Source organism: Rhagoletis zephyria, unplaced genomic scaffold (genome assembly GCF_001687245.7).
Source record: "Rhagoletis zephyria isolate East Lansing unplaced genomic scaffold, Rhagoletis_zephyria_1.1 Rzeph_scaffold_00234, whole genome shotgun sequence".
In the NCBI taxonomy this organism is placed as follows: domain Eukaryota; kingdom Metazoa; phylum Arthropoda; class Insecta; order Diptera; family Tephritidae; genus Rhagoletis; species Rhagoletis zephyria.
This window is the reverse complement of record NW_016157318.1, coordinates 161,365-184,320: the sequence shown is the minus strand read 5'-3', so window position 1 is coordinate 184,320 and position 22,956 is coordinate 161,365. Positions and strand designations below refer to the sequence as shown.

General features: G+C 35.3%; 1 protein-coding gene across 2 annotated transcripts in view; it reads right to left on the bottom strand.

Annotated features, from left to right (window-relative positions):
* The window catches only part of amon (prohormone processing protease amontillado), a 240,163-nt gene that overhangs the window by 96,587 nt on the left and 120,620 nt on the right, over positions 1 to 22,956 (bottom strand). For both annotated transcript variants that reach the window (XM_017609546.1, XM_017609548.1), the window contains 3 exons: positions 21,869 to 21,976; positions 6,268 to 6,535; positions 4,250 to 4,287 (listed from right to left, as the gene is read on the bottom strand). In XM_017609546.1, coding sequence (XP_017465035.1) covers positions 4,250 to 4,287; positions 6,268 to 6,535; positions 21,869 to 21,976 — 414 coding nt within the window. The remainder of the gene's footprint in view (positions 1 to 4,249; positions 4,288 to 6,267; positions 6,536 to 21,868; positions 21,977 to 22,956) is intronic.

Sequence of the window (22,956 nt, the reverse complement as noted above, 5' to 3'; positions counted from 1 at the left end):
CACTTTTTACTCACTTAAATAAATAGTTTATTGAAACTGAAAATTATTTAAATGAGAATTAAATACAAAATTAAATTAAAGTTAATTTCCACTTAAATAGTTTGGTGAAACTGGCTGTAAGGCCGTCATAAATAAATTGGTTTGATTCGTTATCATTTCCAGTTTCGAATGCAACAAGATTGAAATAATACTGAAGCGATGTCCATTTTAGTAATAGCCTGTTAACCACAGCCTAAAAAATTATTTTATAAATGGAAATTAATTATACATATTTTAAAATAGATGAAGTAAAAAGTACTTTTAAATTGTAACTTTGGAGTTTACCTCACGTGAAAGCCAACGAGTTGTACATAAACGTAGAATAACGTGAATCTCCTGTCCAAAATGTTCTTGCAAGTGAGCAAAATCAGATTTTCGGCCACCACTGTGACAAAAGTGATGATTAATTTTGTACATTAACTTGTCTATATTTCCAGGCATTACGGTGGCAGCGGCTTCAGATGCCAAGTTCAAATTATGGCACCATTAACAAATAAATTTGGGCAAACCTCTTTCAATTTCGCTTGGACGCTATTATTCTTACCCATCATAACATTGCAGTTGTCTGCAGTAAATGCCAACAATTTGTTTAAGATACCTTTAAAGAGATTTACTAAAGCATCGTAAATTCCGGCCGCTGTAGAGTTGGTGACTGGAACCAGGTCTAAAACCGGTCTCGACATCTTTTGTCGTAAATTCTAACAGCAACCGCCAAAATTTTGGAAGTCGTTATATCGGTACTTTCATCAATAACAATGGAATAATACTGACGTTGGGTAATTTCCGATAAGTCTGTACAATTTGCAGCCCCCGTCACAGAGGTTATAATTTTTTGTCCTTTTAATTTATTCAATGATATCTGTGAAATAGGTTTTGAATCTTTGACTGTCTTTAGGCACTTTATGAGATGATCAAGGCATCTAAATGGCAAGTTGTGTTCAGCAATAAACAACGACAGACGAATTTCCAAATATTTAACAGAGTTATTCGTCTTTTCATCTTCCGGATCAGGCCCGTAAATGCTAGAAATTTTCAGAGTGGATTTCGCCGTACTTTCATTTCTTTTATGCATGTCAGTGTTTCCATGCCTTACAATATGGTTCAAGTTACCATAAATCCCCACATTACAAACTATACATTTTTTGCCTTGCTTTATTGTGGAATCTTCCTCCAGCCAAGGAAACTCTTTTTTCCATTCACTTCGAAAACGAATATCGTAGGTTTCGCGCTTGGGACTTAAGAAATCATTCAAATTGTCATCTTTACTTACAGCAGCAGGTGGAGAATGAACACAATTGCCGCCAGCAGCCGTATCACTTTTAGAGCGGTCCGAATTTTTTAACAACCACCTAATGAATGACTTATTAATTTCACAATGAACTGAATATAGTTAATACTGTATTCTATAATAAAAAATACCTCTCCATTTTTCTGATGTGCTTCGCGCCAAACTATTGTTTTAACAAGTGGCATTTGAGACATGAAATGTCAACCAAATTAATGCAGCATTGCCACCTTTAATTTCTTAAATATACGGGTCACTCAAGTAGCGTTTACACTGACATTGCGGACAGTAATCATCTCTAAGTAATCGTTTACAGAGGCGATTTTTAAAAGTAAAGATCTCAAAAATTACATAAATATAGATTAAATTACAACTTAAAAAGGAAATTATCCAATAAATGGACTACCCACTAGAACTTGAAGGGAGATCTCCCTATGTGAGGAATAAAAGAGTACTCACCTTAACCTGATTTCTGAGCAATAAGGGAGTAATGTCGGTTTTGTACTCCTTTATTACTCGTTTAGGAATCAAATAGGAGATCTCCTAAGCTAGCGACGAAATAATACTCCCTGAGGCATGATTTGGGACCAATAAACGAGATTTGTCGGTTTTGTCCTCCTGTATTGCTCGCTTAGGAGCGTAATGAGAGATCTCCTAAACGAGCAATTAAAGAATGCTCCCTGAGGCATGATTGGGGAGCAATAAGCGAGATTTGTCTGTTTTGTACTCCGTTATTACTCGTTTAGGATTAAAAAGTGATGTCTCCTAAGCGAGAAATCCAAGAGTATTCTTTTTGATTGATAGGAGAGCAATACGCACCTCGTTCAAAAGAAATTTTGTGTTTTCGGAAAAATGTATCATAGAAAAAAAAACAACAGAAAATATTTCTTATAGATGCATAAGGAGGACACAATGATCTAATTTGGATAGCACACAGATTTTAATAAAAGTCCGTTGGTATGTACCTCAACTTTTGTTTAAATATATTAAGTATTGTCTTACTTATAAATATACCGTTAAATACTTTTCAGATTGCGCAAATTAGTGTTTGCATTTAAGTGTGACCCCCGGGTTTAAACATCGCATGGGTGACAAAGATGTCAGATAAGCAAGTCACCTTCACAATTTCCCCGCTTAGTGGATTCCTGAACAGGCAAGCATCCTTGACACCCAGGAAATCATATACGAGTACATACTTATATGTGCATATAATTCAAATCTTATCTTACCGTTTTGTTATTATTATGTTTTGCAATATAATTCTAAAATTAAGCAATTATGTAAGACGAATCATTTATGTTTTATCTGATCTCATACTTATATCTGTTAAGATCTTGTAAAATTGCACAAATGCACGTGATTAAAAAGTTAAATAAAAAAATTTAATAAANAAATCATTTATGTTTTATCTGATCTCGTACTTATATCTGTTAAGATCTTGTAAAATTGCACAAATGCACGTGATTAAAAAGTTAAATAAAAAATTTTATAAATAGCAAAATCTATTTGGCTAATTTAAAAAGTTCGTTATCATTGCTCTCTTATTACTCCTATAGGAGGCTTTCGGGATGCCTCTAATGGGAGCACTCCCTTATTGCTCGTTCGGGAGGAATATGGGATGTTTTCTATGTGCACTCCCTTGTTGTCTTTTTGGGAGGTTTCTGGGAGATAACTATGGGAGTACTCCCGTATTGCTCCATTAGAAGGTTTGTGGGATGATAATTCTGTGTGTGCTCCCCGATTGCTCGTTTAGGAGGTAAAAGGAATTACTCCCCCTCCTAGGACATCCAATGTTAAAGGGAGTATACCAAATTACATGCTTATACACAGTAGCATAGGCAGCAATGGGGAGTATTCGTTTACTCCCAAGGGAGTACTGACCAAGCAATCGTACGATGCTCCAGAGTTCTACTGGGTAGTAAGAAAAAGTACCTAATTTCAAACAAATGTACCTAATGTACCTTCTAAGTTAAAAAGGGCCGAAAAAGGTACAAATGTACCTACAAAATCAACACTGCTACAGACAGATGCGTTTTTAATGGAGTGATGGAGAAGTAGGAAAGTTAAATTATTACGAAGGGCACTAAATTAAGTAAATTTGTTAAGCAAACGGCAAATAACATCAATTCACCTCAGAAACCTCAAAGGAAGAAGGCATGCCAGAGACAGTATTTGTGGATTTTTATAAAATATCTGTAATTTTTCTATTTTGAACTATTTATGTACATATTTTTCAATGTTGAAAACAAAAGAAAGTTTACAGCTGAGTGGCTCACATTTTTTGCATGGCTTTCCAAAGATGGCTCCGGCTTTTGTGAGGAATGCAATAAAGTGAACTACAAAACTGCATACTCAAATTCTTTCTAAAGTTCTAAAAAATCGTATTAAACAATTTAAAATTTGTATGAGAATTTATTGAACTTTGTTGAGTTTTAAACAAAGTTTAATAATAATAATAACAGATTGGCGCTTACACATATGTTAGTGTTTGGCCGAACTTCTCCTCCGACTTGTGGCGTGCGCCGTGATGTTGTCACACAAAGCAGATGGACCTACAGTTTTACGCCGACTCCGAACGGCGATTGTATTTTTATGAGAAGCTGTTTTTCATGGCAGAAATACACTCGGAGGTTTGCCATTGCCTGCCGAGGGACGACCGCTGTTAAGAAAAAACTTTTCCCCATATTTTTGGGGTGTTGCTTTGACCAGGGCTTGAACCCAGGTGCTGATGAGTCAAAGCGCGCACTGCTTACCACTACACCACAGCGGTCGACAAGAAGTTTAGAAATTATATTTTTATGTTTTTTGTTTAAGTATGAACTAAATATTCGGTAGGGGGAAAAATATGTGGGTGGCAGCACTGATACATATGAATATAAATTATTGATTAAAATGATTTCTTCAATTATATAAATTTATACTTACATAGTTAAACTTCAAATCGGGGTGCATGTAATCCACACCTATAAAAGATTTAAGAAACAATTAATACAAAGAGCCTAGATATGACTATTTTGCAGAGAGACAATTTATGAAGTTGGCCCTGGTTTTTTTCAATTTCACAAATTTCATATACGCATATGGTTTTAAAGTTGGTTTTAGTGCATGGTACAATAATTACAGGTATTGTCTTCCCAGAGAGTTTTACTTCACATCGAAATTCGTATTCCCTTATTTTCATTTTGACGCAGTACAATGTTGACTCTTTTACTTTTATTTGGCTTTGCTTTTTGTTTTCGCTCAATTTAATTTATATAATTTTTCAAACCAAAAGAAAAAACGTTTGAAATGAATTGAGCCATACAAATTTTGAATTTATCTACTAAGCAAATGTTTTTTCGGCTTTGGCAAATTAAACAAGTCCTCTGCAAGAAGCTTTGTTTAAAAAAAAATACGTGAACATATGTATATAGTATATGGGGTATGGAAATATCCCTTTTCCCTAGCAGTAAACCTTTCAGTGTGGGCAACAATGTTGTTTTTCAAAGAAGGGAGATCGGAATATGTGCTCTCTGGGAAGACAATACCTGTAATTATTGTACCATGGTTTTAGTGTAAGTAAAAGTTATCTATCAACAATTACTTTAACTCAAATTTATTGATACTTATCATTATACACGGCGGCAGACGTGGTCGAGTTGTTAGAGGTGCGCACTACGACTCGGTAGAACCAGGGTTCGTTCCCTGGTCCAAGCAACATCGAAAAAAGTATTTTCTAATAGCGGTCGTCCTTCGGAAGGCACTGGCAAACCTTCGAACCTATTTCTGCCATGAAAAATCTGCTCAATAAAACCATTTGCCGTTCGGAGGCGGCGTATAACTGTAGGTGTTGTGTGACATCATCAAAGCGCACACCCCAGATTGAAGCAGAGGCTCAACTATTTATCATTTTATTCGAGCGCAATTGTGTAACAGATTAGCAGAAACGAGATAGTTATTGGTATACATCTGTATATACATAGATACCTAGGTACATATCGTCGTTTAAAGTACAAGACAGCGTATCGTCATTCTTCAAAACCGCTTAACTGACATTTGTTGCCAAAAATTGGGTTTGCTCACACAAGCCCTTGGCTAAAGCCTTATCCATTCGTCCTGAAATATATTAGCCAGAAATGCGATTGATTTATAAAATAGATAACTATTTTGAAATATGAGTATTTTTACTCTTTAGAAAATAATTTATGCAACCTCACATGCGCGGTTTTGCAATATCTTGATAAGCGGTTTTGCAGTTTGTTGATGAGCGGTTTTGTACTTTAAACGACGATATGTTTGTATAAAAAAGGTTCAATGATGAAGAGAAAAAGCGATCGAGTCATCTCCGTTTGCACGTGTGCCAATCCGTAAAAATGAATCTTCGTGTCTAGTTTGCTCTCGGTCCAACGAAGCTGAATATTGAAACGAGGCGAAGTCGGACAGAAATCATGCCTACCCTCTATATAAAGGGTGCTGAATTGCTCATTGCTTAAAATATAAAAACTACAATATTTCAGTAGTTACTTCAAACTTTTATCAAGAAACTGTATTCTGTAACCTGGATAACTCCATACCCGCTTCGCCAATATCAAACTCAGTACACGCATTGCGTTTGGCCTCCCTAAGTAATAGATTAGCCTTTTTTTGAATCGGATAAAAACCACTCACACCTCCCATATACATATGTATATTTATGTTTTATGACATATATGCATGGGCGTACGCAGGTCCGGGCTGGAGGGGTCGCAAGCCCCCGTAATTTCAAAGTTTCATTGTGCGCCCGCCTGTGTAAGCGTGACTGTCAGAAAAGCTCAAAAAGGGTACCTTTTATGGACTCATGCGCCGGGTATAAAAAGTTCGGTTTTACCATAACTTAAACTTATTTACTTGCTAATTCTTAAGATTTCATGAAAAATCAGGGGCTCACTTCACAAATTTTTACTCACTATTCTGATTTCGCTTACCATCGTCCATTATTGCAGTTGTGACATTCTTCCCGGTTATTCCTTGATCCCATGCTGCCTGAACATTTAGATCTAAACGCATTTTCCCGCCATTTTGTCCCGTATTTTTCAAATACCACTGCAAAGGAAAATACGGATCGGTTGGTTCAACGCCAATTGGTTGAACGCTGTAGGTGGCATCGAACTTAAGACCATGAATTGCAGGAATCGCAGGGCGCAGACCACGTTTTACCCGTTTGAATCCTGGCTGTTGAATCGCAGTGTGAACCTGAAGATTGATAAACAAACATACTTATTTAGGAATTTTGTTGTATCGTTTGTGTTATTGATAGTCTACGAACCAAATAATGCACAACCTTCACCCATCTGTTTAAATGATGAAATCTATTTTGTATGAAATTTAACGTGTTAGGAAATATTTCGCGGGTGGGTTGGCTTAAAAAATCCTGGCCAGGATATTTTTAATTAAATATTTCAAAAATTATTATATTTTGTTTAATTTTGCACTCGTTTGTTTAATGAACAAGTTACATACCAATCGAAAATATTAAGCCTATAGGATGTGAATATTGTCTATTTTTTTCCTGGCCTACCTATCGAGTTGGCAGGTATGAACAGGTAAGTAATACTAGTAATTTTCACTCATCTGTTTAACACATTCTACAAGCTTTATGCTTTCGATTAGTATATACAGTATCGGTCATATCTATAGCGCACCATTTCAAAGTGAGATTGTCTGCCACTTATGTTTATTTATTTATTTTTAAGAATTTTCAATTAAAATATAGTTCATTCTCAGGCAAACTCCATATAAACCCAAATTAACAATTTGTAGAAAACAACAAAAAAGTGCAAAAAGTTTCACCTAAATTTCAAACTTTTTTCTCGGAAGTGTTAGAATTTTTTTGAGTACACAGTTTTTAGCCCCTTCAATTTTATAATTAGGCAAATTTCAAGTGGCTACGAATTACCGTTCATTTTTTAGAATTTTTTTTTGTCGCACTGGCTTCCATATAATGAATAAACTCAATTTATTTGTATATGGAAGAAATCCGCAACACCTTTGGAAAAAAAAAATCTAAAAAATCAACGGTAGCTTTTAGCCACTTGAAACTTGCACATTATCAGACTAAAATCGATTGGGCTATAAAACTGTGTGTTCAAAAAAATTCTAACACTTCGGAGAATAAAGTTTGAAATTTGGGTGAACATTTTTTCACTTTTTTGTAGTTTTCTACAAATTGTTAAACTTCGGTTTATATGGGTTTTGTTAGAGGTAGAACAGTATTTCAATTGAAAATTCTAAAAAATAAATAAATAAACATAAATGGAACACAATATCACTTTGTAACGGCGTGCTATTGATATGGCCGATACTGTATGTATGCATGTAAATTGTTCATTGAACAAATGAGAGCAAAATTACAAAATAAAAAAACAAGTAAGAATGTCTAAGTTCGGGCGGAGCCGAACATTAAATACCTGGCGCAAATATTAAATATATGTTTTTCACCTTTCCAAAATCTACCGCTACTTGGTAAGCCGGGATGTATCAATTTTGAGTAAATTAGCGTCCTTAAATTTCGAAATATTGAAGTTTCAAGCATTTCTGAAATTTACCGTAATATGAAAAGCGGCCATAATTTTAGTCGGATTTCAATAATTTTCAACGTTTTGCTTTTATGTGGCAAGCAAAATAACCATACCGAGTTTGGTACAAATTGGTAGAACGGTTACCGAGATACATATATGTGATAATAAGTGGGCGGGGCCACGCCAATTTTCCAAAACTTTATCATAACGTATTTCGTGGTAAAGAATTGTTGCAAGCATCAATTTTAAATAAAGTAGCTTTAATATTAACTGATTAATCGAAGATTTCGTATTTCTCTAAATTACCGTTATCGGCCATTTGGTATGCTGTACCAAGGCCAACAACTGTGCCAAGTTTGGAAGAAATTGGTGCAGCGGTTACCACGATATACACATGTAACCATAAGTAGGCGTGGCTACGCCCATTTTCCAAAAATTTATAATATTCTTATTTTTCGTCTAAAAATTATTGTAAATATCAATTTTGAGTTAATAATCTTAAGTAGTTGCTAAAATAGCGCAGTATTTCTGAAAATTACCGTTATATGGGAGGTAGACGTGGTTATTGTCCGATTTTTACCATTTTCAATACCATCTGTCCTACGCCCGGAAGTTATCGTGTGCACAGACGCACGGACGGACAGACAGTCACCGCTTAATCGATTCACCTTTTCATTCTGATCATTTATGTATATGTACATTTGTCTATATCTATCTCGATTCGTTTTGCCTATTACAAGCAACCGTTATGTGTGCACAAGTGCGCTCGGATATAAAACTCATTTTTGAATATTTAATTAAAAATATCCTGGCCATGATTTTTTCAGCCAACCCACTCGTGAAATATTTCCAAACACGTTAAATTTCATAGAACATAGATTTCATCCATTAAACAGAAGGCTAAGGGTCGTGCACCAACAATTTTAATGTACTGGTGTACAAGCAAACATATATGTGTCACGTAAAGTTAAAAGGGACCTACGCTCAGAAAAAAAGATTTCGAGAAAAACGACTTTGAAGTTTACCAAGTTGATTTTGATGCTTCTGAACGTTTTAATGGATTGAAACTCGTTACTCGGGGGGTTTCGGAGTTGATGATTACGAATCCGATGTTCGTTTTTAAAAATTCAAAATGGCGGATCCATTATGGCGGAAAAAATTTAAAATTTGTTCGAATGTGAAACTCAAAAATGTCGTTGACACCGAATTTTGAAAAACTAACATCGGATTCGTAATCAGCGACCCCGAAAACCCCCGAGTAACGAGTTTCAAGCGAATTTAATTAATTTCAGGATAGTTTGTCAGATTTGATTTTTTTTTGTACTTTTTTTTGTGAAAGTACCTAACTTTGAAGTGAAATTGTGAAAAAACTAATGTAGCTAGAAAGCTGTGGTTTTTTGCATTGGAAAGAGCGGCCCGTTTATTATAAGAGTCGATAAAAAAGTGAAAACCGATTTTTTCTTACCGTAGGTCCCTTTTAACTTTACGTGTCACATATATGTACATGCAGGGTTGTCAGGTATCCGCTTATTGACCGGACAGTCCGGTTTATAATTAAAACAAATCCGGACTATGGAGTGTCCGGTTTTTTCTTTTTCGAAAAGCAAAAACTCCTAAAAAGTCTGGAAAGTCATCCGAAGTAGTCGCATATTTTAAAATTGATGGTGTAAATTTATGAAATAGTCGACGCAAATTTTTGCAATGGGCTGGTGGGAAGTAAGTATTGATGTGCTCAGTCCATACTTTTAAGTATTGATCTATACCGATTTAAAAAGATCGCACAANAATTTTCCAAAACTTTATCATAACGTATTTCGTGGTAAAGAATTGTTGCAAGCATCAATTTTAAATAAAGTAGCTTTAATATTAACTGATTAATCGAAGATTTCGTATTTCTCTAAATTACCGTTATCGGCCATTTGGTATGCTGTACCAAGGCCAACAACTGTGCCAAGTTTGGAAGAAATTGGTGCAGCGGTTACCACGATATACACATGTAACCATAAGTAGGCGTGGCTACGCCCATTTTCCAAAAATTTATAATATTCTTATTTTTCGTCTAAAAATTATTGTAAATATCAATTTTGAGTTAATAATCTTAAGTAGTTGCTAAAATAGCGCAGTATTTCTGAAAATTACCGTTATATGGGAGGTAGACGTGGTTATTGTCCGATTTTTACCATTTTCAATACCATCTGTCCTACGCCCGGAAGTTATCGTGTGCACAGACGCACGGACGGACAGACAGTCACCGCTTAATCGATTCACCTTTTCATTCTGATCATTTATGTATATGTACATTTGTCTATATCTATCTCGATTCGTTTTGCCTATTACAAGCAACCGTTATGTGTGCACAAGTGCGCTCGGATATAAAACTCATTTTTGAATATTTAATTAAAAATATCCTGGCCATGATTTTTTCAGCCAACCCACTCGTGAAATATTTCCAAACACGTTAAATTTCATAGAACATAGATTTCATCCATTAAACAGAAGGCTAAGGGTCGTGCACCAACAATTTTAATGTACTGGTGTACAAGCAAACATATATGTGTCACGTAAAGTTAAAAGGGACCTACGCTCAGAAAAAAAGATTTCGAGAAAAACGACTTTGAAGTTTACCAAGTTGATTTTGATGCTTCTGAACGTTTTAATGGATTGAAACTCGTTACTCGGGGGGTTTCGGAGTTGATGATTACGAATCCGATGTTCGTTTTTAAAAATTCAAAATGGCGGATCCATTATGGCGGAAAAAATTTAAAATTTGTTCGAATGTGAAACTCAAAAATGTCGTTGACACCGAATTTTGAAAAACTAACATCGGATTCGTAATCAGCGACCCCGAAAACCCCCGAGTAACGAGTTTCAAGCGAATTTAATTAATTTCAGGATAGTTTGTCAGATTTGATTTTTTTTTGTACTTTTTTTTGTGAAAGTACCTAACTTTGAAGTGAAATTGTGAAAAAACTAATGTAGCTAGAAAGCTGTGGTTTTTTGCATTGGAAAGAGCGGCCCGTTTATTATAAGAGTCGATAAAAAAGTGAAAACCGATTTTTTCTTACCGTAGGTCCCTTTTAACTTTACGTGTCACATATATGTACATGCAGGGTTGTCAGGTATCCGCTTATTGACCGGACAGTCCGGTTTATAATTAAAACAAATCCGGACTATGGAGTGTCCGGTTTTTTCTTTTTCGAAAAGCAAAAACTCCTAAAAAGTCTGGAAAGTCATCCGAAGTAGTCGCATATTTTAAAATTGATGGTGTAAATTTATGAAATAGTCGACGCAAATTTTTGCAATGGGCTGGTGGGAAGTAAGTATTGATGTGCTCAGTCCATACTTTTAAGTATTGATCTATACCGATTTAAAAAGATCGCACAACAGCCTAAAATATGGAAGGCAAGCAGCTCATGGGAGGCTCGCCTATCCAAAGCCGAATGTAGTTATGCTGATCAGCAAAAAAAATATATAAAAAAAATAAAAATTAAAATAAAAGAAAATTATGTATTTATGTATGTACATACATATATACATTTTCCGCATTGGTTTTATGACAGTTATACAATAAAAATCGAAATAGAGTTTTTCTAAAATTGCTTACAGAAGGCGGTCGTAGAGTTCATGCAAGTTTTTTATAAAACTCATTAGCTTTTGTTTAAAGCAATCAATCGCTCCATATTATTTGGATCTAAACGATCTCCTCGCTCGATTAATATACGCCGCGTTTTTCAAAACACGCGTTTGCTTGGAACGCAAAGGAACTCCTTTTTTATCGCACTGCACTGCAAATATAAGTTAAGTATTTCACCTTCATGCTTGGAAACTAAAGTTTGAGCTCAGTTTGGTTGAGGTTGTTTGAGGCCAGAGTATGTGTATGTGTAGGTACTAGATACCAGAGTACGAAAACAAACCGAATTCGAAAAGAAGTACGACAAGTTTGTGTTCCTTTTGTCATACTCGAGCACTAACAATACACGAAACGAATTCTTTGTTCTTTGGCTCACTTGCATGGTTTCGATTGTAGTAAAGATACTCATTCTGAAAAACTGAAACAAAACACGATAAACACAAGTAATTTTTAGCAAAAAAAAACCGACTTCAACTCTCATAAAAAAAATATATATATATATATATCTCATGATAAACTGATCGGATCTTAACCAGATTAGTATGGGACCACCTCTGAGACACTACCTTTCCGATGCAAAAAGAATTATCGAAATCGGTTGACGTGGTCCAAAGTTATGCGGTTACATACATACAAAAAAAATATTGCAACGAACTGATAACCTCCTCCTTTTTTGGAAGTCGGTTAAAAAGAATGAAATCATTCCTTTAGTGCTCAGTAAATGAATGTTGCCTATGAAGTTAGCAAAATGGCTCGACGCCACGTCCTAAAAATAACATATATATATTTTTTTTCTCGCAACCGGCCACAAAACTACGCGTGCAGAAAAAACTCAGACTAAATGCCGTCCATTTTATTGTTAACCGACTTCCAAAAAAGGAGGAGGTTATCAGTTCGTCGGAATATTTTTTTTTTTTTATGTATGTTACCGCATAACTTTGGACCACGTCAACCGATTTCGATAAGTCTTTTTGTATCGGAAAGGTAGTGTCTCAGAGGTGGTCCCATACTAATCTGGTTGAGATCCGATCAGTGGATCATGAGATGTATATATATATATTTTTTTTTATATGGGAGTTGAAGTCGGTTTTTTTTTGCTAAAAATTACTTGTTTTCATGTCCCTTTTAATCTGAATGTTGTGTGTCAAAGAGCTCAGTTATTCGTCTCTCAACACATCGCGGCCAAATGTCTCATACTTAATTCTTGCAAAGTTGTCCGCAGTCCCGTCTGCTCAGTGAGAGCAAAAAACTATATAGACCTTCTGAGATTGAAGGCAACATGAGTTTTGCCCACCTGCAGCCCCTCTATTCCTCCCAGTCATTGCTGAGCGAAGTATTCACCCAGTTTCTGATGGTGGCTTCGATGGCCGAAGGTGGGAGTGCTATAACTGGTTGCGGACCGAGGAACAACTTGTCTGAGCCAGTTATGGCCAAATGGTCAGATGTCTCATTACCAGGTACTCCCGAGTGACCTGGCACCTCGTTATGCTTGCCGACATAATTTAGTCCTTACTTGTAGTAGTTAGAGGGCTGGCAATGCCTTATGTGCAGCTTGGCTGTCACTGCAGACACGTAAACTTCTTCCACTCCACCTATTATCCACCACGTAGTCCATGGCCTTGAGGATTGCAAATACCTCAGCCTGGAAGACCGAAGCATACTCCCCAAGAAAAAAGTGAATATTATCCCCATTAACTTCGATGAAGACCCCAAGGCCTGACCCAGAGTCGTTTTAGAGCCATCAGTGAAGATTCGACAATGTGTGAGTCCGGACTCAGTGCTGATACTAAACCAACATTTAGCCTCAGGGAATTCAACATTATAGAATCTCTTCAACAAAGGTAATGGTGGCGTACTTTCCTGTAGCACTGAAAATACACAAGTGCTCAGATCTCTACCCCCAGCAATTTCCGTCTCACCCCACTTAGTGTTATGCCAACGTCCGTTCCTTTTTAGTCTGCAGGTGGGCTCTAAGGCTTCCCACGTTTGAAGACACACAGTGACGTTACTGTGAAAACTATTTGGGACAAACAATACGAATGAAATTATATGTAAAATTAATGTACCACGCTTTTGTAAATGGACTAAAATTAGAAAATAATATTTCTCATTCCCATAGAACTTGTTTTGATAACTCTTGATTTTGAAATTTTATCAGAAGTCATTATAAACAATTTATGAGATTGAAAACGAAAAACGTGGAAGCATGCAATACAAAGCATTAGATTTAATTGACAATATTCAAACTACATACATAACATGGACCTAAAATTTCTACAGCGAAAGTACAAATTTGAAATCGATTTTAAGCGGTCGTTATTAATATACCCATATACATACATATATTACTCTTCAATTTCTCAAATCAGGCCTATTACACGCGCCCCACGCTTTTCATTTTCAATCTCATAAATTCTTTATAATGACTTGCTAAAATTTCAAAATCAAAAGTTATCAAAACAAGTTCTATGGGACTGAGAAATATTATTTTCTAATTTTAGTCCATTTACAAAAGCGTGGCACATTAAAAAGTTTTTTTTAAATTTATTTTATACTTTTTAGTCTTGTCTGTATAAAGTTTTGCTAAAGATACTAAAATAATTCAACTTGCAGTGAAAAGAGAACAGAAGACTATGTAAGCAAAATGTTGTTTGCTCGCANCAAAAGCGTGGCACATTAAAAAGTTTTTTTTAAATTTATTTTATACTTTTTAGTCTTGTCTGTATAAAGTTTTGCTAAAGATACTAAAATAATTCAACTTGCAGTGAAAAGAGAACAGAAGACTATGTAAGCAAAATGTTGTTTGCTCGCATTTAGTATATGCCTAAATATGTACATACATACATACGTATAGCAGCAATTAATTTCATTTAAAGAAATGGCGTGTCGTCCATTTCCGCTGTAGCGTATGTAGTGCATATTTTTAACTTCTTCTGGCGTGGCGACATCTATCTCTAGAGTTTTTCTAATTGTATGTCTTTGATATTATACCTACGACGAGGTCGATATCTAAACTAGGTTTGCTATAAATACCTTTGCTATATTTATAGTATGGTGGTCTGGACATACAACATTGCAAGTTGATAAAAGCGTTGTAAAATGGAAAATGTGGTAGCAAAAGGTTAGGAAAACATGCTGGAAGTTTCGAAAGGCATTTAAAAGTTCGTTTAGAACTGTACGAAAGCTATTTTCCGCTAAATTTCAGTTGCATATGATATGCACAATATTAGCGTTTGTATACTAGGGTAGGGATACACAGCAGAGGTGCACGCAGTCGACGTCGCGGGCAAACTGCGCGCATGCGAGCGTGCTTGGCGAGGTGAAGTGAGCTGTACGGAGATGGCATCGTATACATATTAAGCACTACAGACTTCTTTTCAAGTAAAAATGCGTGTATGTATGTGTACTTTTGCGACAACTGAGCCAGTGTGGCATGAGGCCACCAGAAAAAGCCAATTTTTCCAAAACAAAAGCGCCAAGTTTTTATTATCATGTTTAATAATTTTTTTGATTCAGTAAAAAGTGTATATACATATCCATTTCCTCACGTTTTTATTAATAAATTAATTTCAATACATTTATAACAACGCAAAACATATTTAATTTACCTATTCCTCACATTTTATTTAGTAAATGAATTNTTTCTTCCATATAACGAACGTTCGCATTTTATGTTAAATGGATGAATGTGCGTGTAGCGTTGTTGTTTTTTATGCCAATATTTTAAAGTAAGCTTTATTTTATAGATTTTCTTAGACAATGATAAATGATGTACACAAATTTCAGTATGGAAAAAAAGTGCAACACCTTCAACGAAAAAAGTTCTCAAAAATCTACGCGAATTGAATGTACTATCTCGATCATTTAAACATCTCGGACTCGCCCGCCACTAAAAATGATTATTTAAATCTAAAGTATATATTAAATGATATTTAATATTTGCTTTAGAGATGAAATTTCGACAAATTTGTTTAACCAAAAATGTTAAGCGCATATGCAGAATGTGGAAGCGAGATTCTTTTGCTTGCGTTTCTATGTTTATATCATTTATCAGTTTAAGCACATACGATTAAATGTAAAAAAAATATTTTTAATTGCGGATCCGAAAGAAATATTTATTAGTTGCCCGCGACACATATGTGCTGATTTGGGCATCCCTATACTAGGGGAATACTAAAGGAATGGTTTCATTTTGTGTTGTGAGCACTATATGTTTCGTTTGTTAGCGTTAGCTATCGCGAACGCTAGCAAAGTAAAGTTACCGTTCGCAAAATGTTTCCAAGTGATTTTAATCGGTTGTGTTTACCTAAAGGTATCGAAAATATCGTTGTTTTGCTTCGATGCATCGAAAATTTACCATTCGATGTATAAATAGTCGACGTATCGATGTATCGTTATTTTTTGAAAACTTACATCTCTAGTACATTGAACCGCCATTTCAGTTTTTCGATTGTGCATAAAAGAGAAGGTCAATTATGGTAATTAATTTGAAGTTTTTTACAACTTTGATTACTGCATATTTTGCTGTAAAATAATATCTGAAGAATCCTATGCAAATCGAATCAAGGAAATACTGACATCCCTGGTTACTTTGTGTGAGCAAAACTAAACGATACCGACACGTTTGCTATTGTTCTTTTTTGAGTTCCTACCCAGAAACGGAAGAAAAGTGATATAAACATTAATAGTAATTCTTCTTTCCCACTACTGGGTCAGAAAACTCCCCTATTTAAAGTTCAGTGCCCCAAATATGTAACAATTAAAAGTGCAGTGCCGGAAAAGCCAATCAACAACTACAATATATTTCTTGTGTCAAAAGCACTCGAAAATATTTGTGCTGAACCGCCGCAACAAATCTCATTTACCCGTGACGGGAATTTGTTAGTGCTCACTAAAAACGACACACAAGCCAACAAATTTCTTAAAGCAAAAAACCTGGTTAGTGTCTGTCCGATAATATCAGAACTACATCCAACATTAAACACCGTAAAGGGTGTAATATTTGCACCTTCATTGAGATCCCTTTCCGATAAAGACATCGGTGAAGGCCTTAGAGACCAATCAGTAACAGACTGTCAAAAGATTAAAAAAGTGGTTAAGGGTGAGCTTGTTAACACCTCACTGCATATTTTATCTTTCAATAGGTATGAAATTCCCAAGGAAATAAAGATCGGTTTTCTTGTCTGTAAGGTCGACCCATATATACCAGCACCTATCCAATGTAAAAATTGCTTCAAATTAGGCCACACCAAAAAACATTGCAAGGAGAATATTGAAAAATGCGAAGTTTGCAGTGAAAATATTCACGATCCTAATATGCAAACAGGTAAAATGCATTAATTGCAATCAGGCCCATAGAGCCAACAACAAAAATTGCCCAACCTTTCAAGAAAGAACAGAAATCATTAAAATAAAAACAATAACAAAATGCACATACAAAACAGCAAAAGAAAAAGTAAAATCACAAGCTAAAGTATACGACACTCCAACAGAAACACTTGAAAAAGCTATTGAACTGAGACAAAAACGTCTCTCTTCTCGATCAAATACAATTCTAAACAACCCGCCTACCATTGCACCAAACTCTAATAATGGGACAAATCACATTCTTCCCACACGCGAAAACCACGAAAAAGAAAATCCAATTTCAACAATAACACCAACACCAAGTGAAAACAACAACACTACCACTAATGACAATATTTATTCTTTATTAAATCAAACCGACTCACCAGTCATACAACAATACTTGCAATTTAGCACAACTCAGCTTCTCAATTTTGGCAACAGCTCTCCTGATTTGGATATGACGATGGAGTAAAAACTCGTTTGACGGGCTCAGGGCGGGAACGGCGGGCATTACTAGCATAATGCTAGTGATGATCGCCGTTTGCGCTCTGGGCCCGTCATCGGCCAGTCTCAAGTATATATTAAAAATATATACTTTCTGAGACTCCTCTCTCCCCCTTTTTTTTATGGTCCTTAAAATTCTGCAATGGAATCTAAAAGGTTACTATAATAATCTACACGAGCTTCAATTAATTATAAACAAATACTCTCCAGACATCATTTCACTCCAAGAAACCACCTTTCAACTTATTCTATTAGCCTAAATAATTATACACATTCTCTATGTAATACACCAACCCAAACATATGCAAAGGGTGGTACTGCCTTATTTATTAAGAAGTCTTTACAACACACATATTTACCACCAAACCCGAAGATGTGTGCCGTGACAGCAATAATAAAAGCCGAAATTACAGTTGCAATTTGTTCTATTTATATAACCCCTGGGGAAAATATACCATCACGTGATCTACAAACCCTTTGTGACAATAATCAGTGCGGTACACTGATTTTGGGTGATTTTAATGCCCATAACAAATTATGGGGATCGCCTCAAACTGATAGAAGAGGAACAGTCATCGAAAATTTCCTATTAAACTCTAATATGTGTACACTAAGCAATGGATCTCCTACTCATTTTTCGACAAGGGGAACATACACTCACATTGATCTTTCTCTCGTAACGACACATCTCCGACCTTTCTTTTCTTGGGAAACGGACCCACAACTCCATGGAAGTGATCACTTCCCGATATTTATCGAATTTTCTAAAATGAGAGATGAGTGTAACGCAAACGGAGGATTTAACAAACCCTCACGTTTTAATACTGATAAAGCTGACTGGCTGAAGTTTCAAACTAAGCTTGTGGATCTTAGCGAAAAATTTGTAGTATCTTCCAACATAAATAAAGTAGCCGCTGTATTCCACAGACTTATAACTGTAGCAGCAAATGAATCTATGCCACATGTTACCAAGCCATATAACAAAACCAATACATACTGGTGGAATGGGGATCTATCTAACCTGCGGAATCTGAAGACTTCAGCTTGGAAAGAGTTCAAAAAACATCCAACTGTAGCCAACAGAATAGAATATAAAAAAGCTAACGCAATTTTTAAGCGAGAATGTAAAATCTCAAAAAGGGACTCTTTCAATAAGTTTACAGAAACAATTAACCCACAAACATCAGTTAAGACCTTGTGGGACAAAGTTAACAAGCTATACGGGAAAGCAACGTGCCTCCATATACGTGCATTGGACACTGAAGAGGGGGGAACAGTTACAGACTCACAAACCATAGCCCAACATTTTGCCACAACATGGTCTGAGCAGGCGAAAGATTACAACTTTTCTAGCTCTTTCATTTCCCACAAATCAAATATAAACCTTTCCACAAATTCAGTAATAGATTCCACCGCTAGCTTTTTAGAAAATCCTATTACAAAGATAGAATTTGATTCTGCTCTTAACACTGCCAAAGGTAAATCCGCTGGATTTGATAAAATATCTTACGTAATGTTAAAAAACCTTCCATATAGCATAAAGCATCGATACATTGAACTTTATAACGCAGTATACCAGGCGGGAAATATCCCACAAGAGTGGAAAACAGCCACAGTTCTACCTATTCAAAAGCCTGGCAAATCCAAAACGGAGGTCAATGGGTACCGACCCATTTCTCTTCTATCATGCCCCGCTAAAATTCTTGAAAAGATTATAGCCAAAAGACTCACCTGGTTCCTCTCAAAGAAAAAGCTTATAAGCCCGCATCAGATGGCATTTAAATCAGGTAAAAGTACATTAGATGCACTACTGCACATAGACAACCAGATAGCAGAATCCATATCCAGGCGGCATCACATGTCAGTTATATCAGTCGACTTCGAAAAGGCATATGACCGTATTGGCAAACACGCAATTCTTGAGCAACTGACGGAATGGAAAGTGGGACCAAAATTACTTAGGTATATTCACTCCTTTTTATCCAACAGAAGATTCCGTATTAGGGTCAACGGTATACATACAAAATCGTATCCGCTTGACAATGGTATACCCCAAGGTTCGCCATTGTTAGTCATACTCTTTCAAATTGGTACAGAACATATCAACAAAATAATGCTTGGTTACCCCTGCTTTAGCTATTGTATTTATGCAGACGACTTTTACCTGCTAGCAAAAATAACGAGCGAGGAAGAATTCAGGAACAGACTAATGGCATTATTCCAAGAAATCTTGGACTGGGCCATTACTCTGGATCAAACATATCATTCTCAAAAACAAAAATATTACATGTATGCAAAAAAACCAGCTGTAGGCTAAATGATGTTGTTATAGACAATAAGCGAATAGAAAATGTAAACTCACTTAAAATACTAGGTTTAGTTTTTAATAATAAATATACGTGGTCCGAGCACATAGAAACTGTAAAAATGTCATTAGTTAAGCGATTAAATTTAATCAAATGTTTGACGTCTTACCACAGCAGCGCACACCCTAATAGCGTCATCAATATAACAAAGGCTTTGATACTTTCTCAAATTTGATTATGGTCTTACTATATACGGTAACACCTCGAAAAGGCAACTCAACAAATTTAAGGGTGTTTAAAACGCCGCTGCAAGAAACAGCATAGGAGCCTTTCGCACAACTCCTGTAAAGAATATATACACAGAGACTGGAATTCCTGATATTTACAGTAGATACGAAGAGATCACATCTAAACAAATCCCGATACTTATATTGTACACTGAGAAGCAAGTGGCTAAAAATATAAATCAAATCGTCAAAAGGAAGAGGGACTTACGATTCCCCTCAGCTATAAGCCGCATCATCACACATGGGTATAAGATTGGCATTGATATAAGGGCACACAAACTCTTCTTTCCTCCAAAACCTCCATGGCATTTCAACACAAACTCCATAGTTACAAACCTAATGCATCTACCAAAGTCAACAACAAATCCACAAACCTTTTTGGCAACATTCAACGAAGTAGTCTATAAATTCAAATCTCAAAGCTGGAATTTAATTTATACTGACGGTTCTAAAAGTAAATATGCAACCTCCTTTTCAGTTATCAGTAGCGACCTTCAACTTGAAAAACTATACCGTCTCGATGAAAACAGCTCTATTTTTACCGCTGAAACTGAAGCACTGCTAGAAGCCGTTAACACGTGTAAAACAATCCATGGAAGACATCTAATTTGCTCTGACTCATTATCCGCTATAAAGGCATTACTTAATATACAGCATGTAAATGAGAGCATCCAAAAGATAAGAAATGTATTAATCCAATACCCCACTAAGATAAAAATAATGTGGATTCCAAGCCATGTCGGCATCCGTGGAAATGAGTTAGCAGACGAAGCAGCTAAGTTTGCGACTAATGCGCCCATAATTTTTAAAACAACTAATAACAAAAGAGATATTATAAGAACAGTCAAACACCATCATTCACAAATAAAGAGAGGCCAATGGGAGAATTACACTAATTCATACAAAAATGTAAATGAAGAGGGAGTTGCCATAAAATATCCATACAACATTTCTAGATATGATCTTAAAAAATATATACGCCTGAGGCTTTGTCACACACGATTAACGCACAAATTTATCTTTGAAAAAACTTCTCCGCCAACATGTCACCTTTGTTCAACCAGCACACTGACCTTCGACCATTTAGTGTACAACTGTAGCTATGTTAAGACTATGCAAATGTACTTATTTAACGAAATATGTTTCCCCAAATTGTTAAAAAATGTTACCTCAGAAAATATAACCAATACGATAATACTTTTAAAAAGATGTAAAATTTATTATTCAATTTAGATAATTTTAATAAATATATTATTTACTTCTATTACGCCGAGGACCACAGTTGTTAGTTGCCTAGTGTTACGGTTTATTTATATAATTTAATTATGTAAGTAAATTTACTAATAAATATATAAATAAATAAATAAATTGATATCTTGCTCAACATTAATTTTTGATATTTCACACAAATTATCCAGTAAATATACTCCAACACCAACGCGGGATTTGTTTTACAGCTAAAAATACAAATTTTCGAAAGCAATATGCGCTCTTTCAGACGTCTTTAATTTCAGATATTAATTCCCAATAAGTGTCAAAGAATACTTTCTGGGTGTTCGCACGGGAAAGTGAGATTTCACTTTCTCAATTTTACAACAAACAAGTAATTTTTAGCAAAAAAACCGACTTCAACTCTCATATAAATTTATATATATATATATATATATCTCATGATCCACTGCTCGGATCTTATTAGTATGGGACCACCTCAGAGACCCTACCTTTCCGAAGCAAAAAGAATTATCGAAATCGGTTGACGTGGTCCAAAGTTATGCGGTAACATTCATAAAAAAAATAAAATAAAAAAATAATAAAAATAAATTAAAAAATATTCCGACGACCTGATAACCTCCTCCTTTTTTGAAAGTCGGTTAAAAAGTACTTGCATTACCACTTTTGAATGCACTTTCAAGTTAGTAGCTCTCACTTACCAATGGATGGCTCTTCAGCAGCCGCGTATGTGTAATGCTACGCCTTGTGCGAGCGTGTGGCAAGGTCTTGTGCTTGAAGTGGTATTCGTTTCCATTTCCTCCAACTAACTGGAATTAAAAGAAAAGCAAGTTTGTGTGTATTTAAGTATATGTGGTTATAAAGCTTTCTCATATTCCTTTATTTTATATTTTTGTAATCTTTAGTTTGAAATACGCTTAATTAATAAAATTAAATAGAAAATTCTGATCATTAATTCCGAAACGATAACATCATTGGTCAAAAAGAAAATGAATTTCACGCTTCGTAAAATTAGTACACCGAGTTGGCCATTAATGAGATACAAAATGAATGTGTTCTCGACCACGCACGCAATTTCCTATAATTTGATTGAGTGTCCGCAAAAATATATGTACATATGTATGTACATTAGAGTGGTCCAGAAACAATCAAGTCGGAATTTTAATGCCGCCACCTCTAGAATTTCTCTGAATCGGAAAAAAATTTTCCCCTATTTTTTTTTGTTTTGAAATCAAAAATTTTTAGAGTGCGCTCACAGCGCTCAAAGTTTTCCATGTATTTTATATGGGGGAAAACAACCTTTCGTAGAAATGGTATAAAATTCTTGAAAATCAATATCTTTCGATCGGAAAACTGTGGTTCTCTTCAGGAGACTTACAGTATTAATGTCAAATTGTTTATTTAACAATTTTTTAATATTAAGGATTTTTTATTGGTCCCCCATTTGCATTTTCTTGGGGTTTTGGAGAACCTATAAAATATAGTTACCATGAAAAAATAGTTAAAGAAACCATTGGGTATTATTACTGGGAATCTCCTAAAGATAACCAAGGTTTTCCCATCGAAGAATATTGATTTTCAAGAATTATACACTATTTCTACGAAAAGTTGGTTTTTTCCCCATTATTAAATACATGAAAACCTTTGAGCGCTTTGAGCACTCCCTTAATTTTTTATTTCAAAATAAAAAATAGGGGTAAATTTTTTCCGGTATAGAACAATCCGAGGTAGTGGTGGTTCACATACATTTTTGGACCACTTTAATGTACATACTAGGGATGTGGAATTT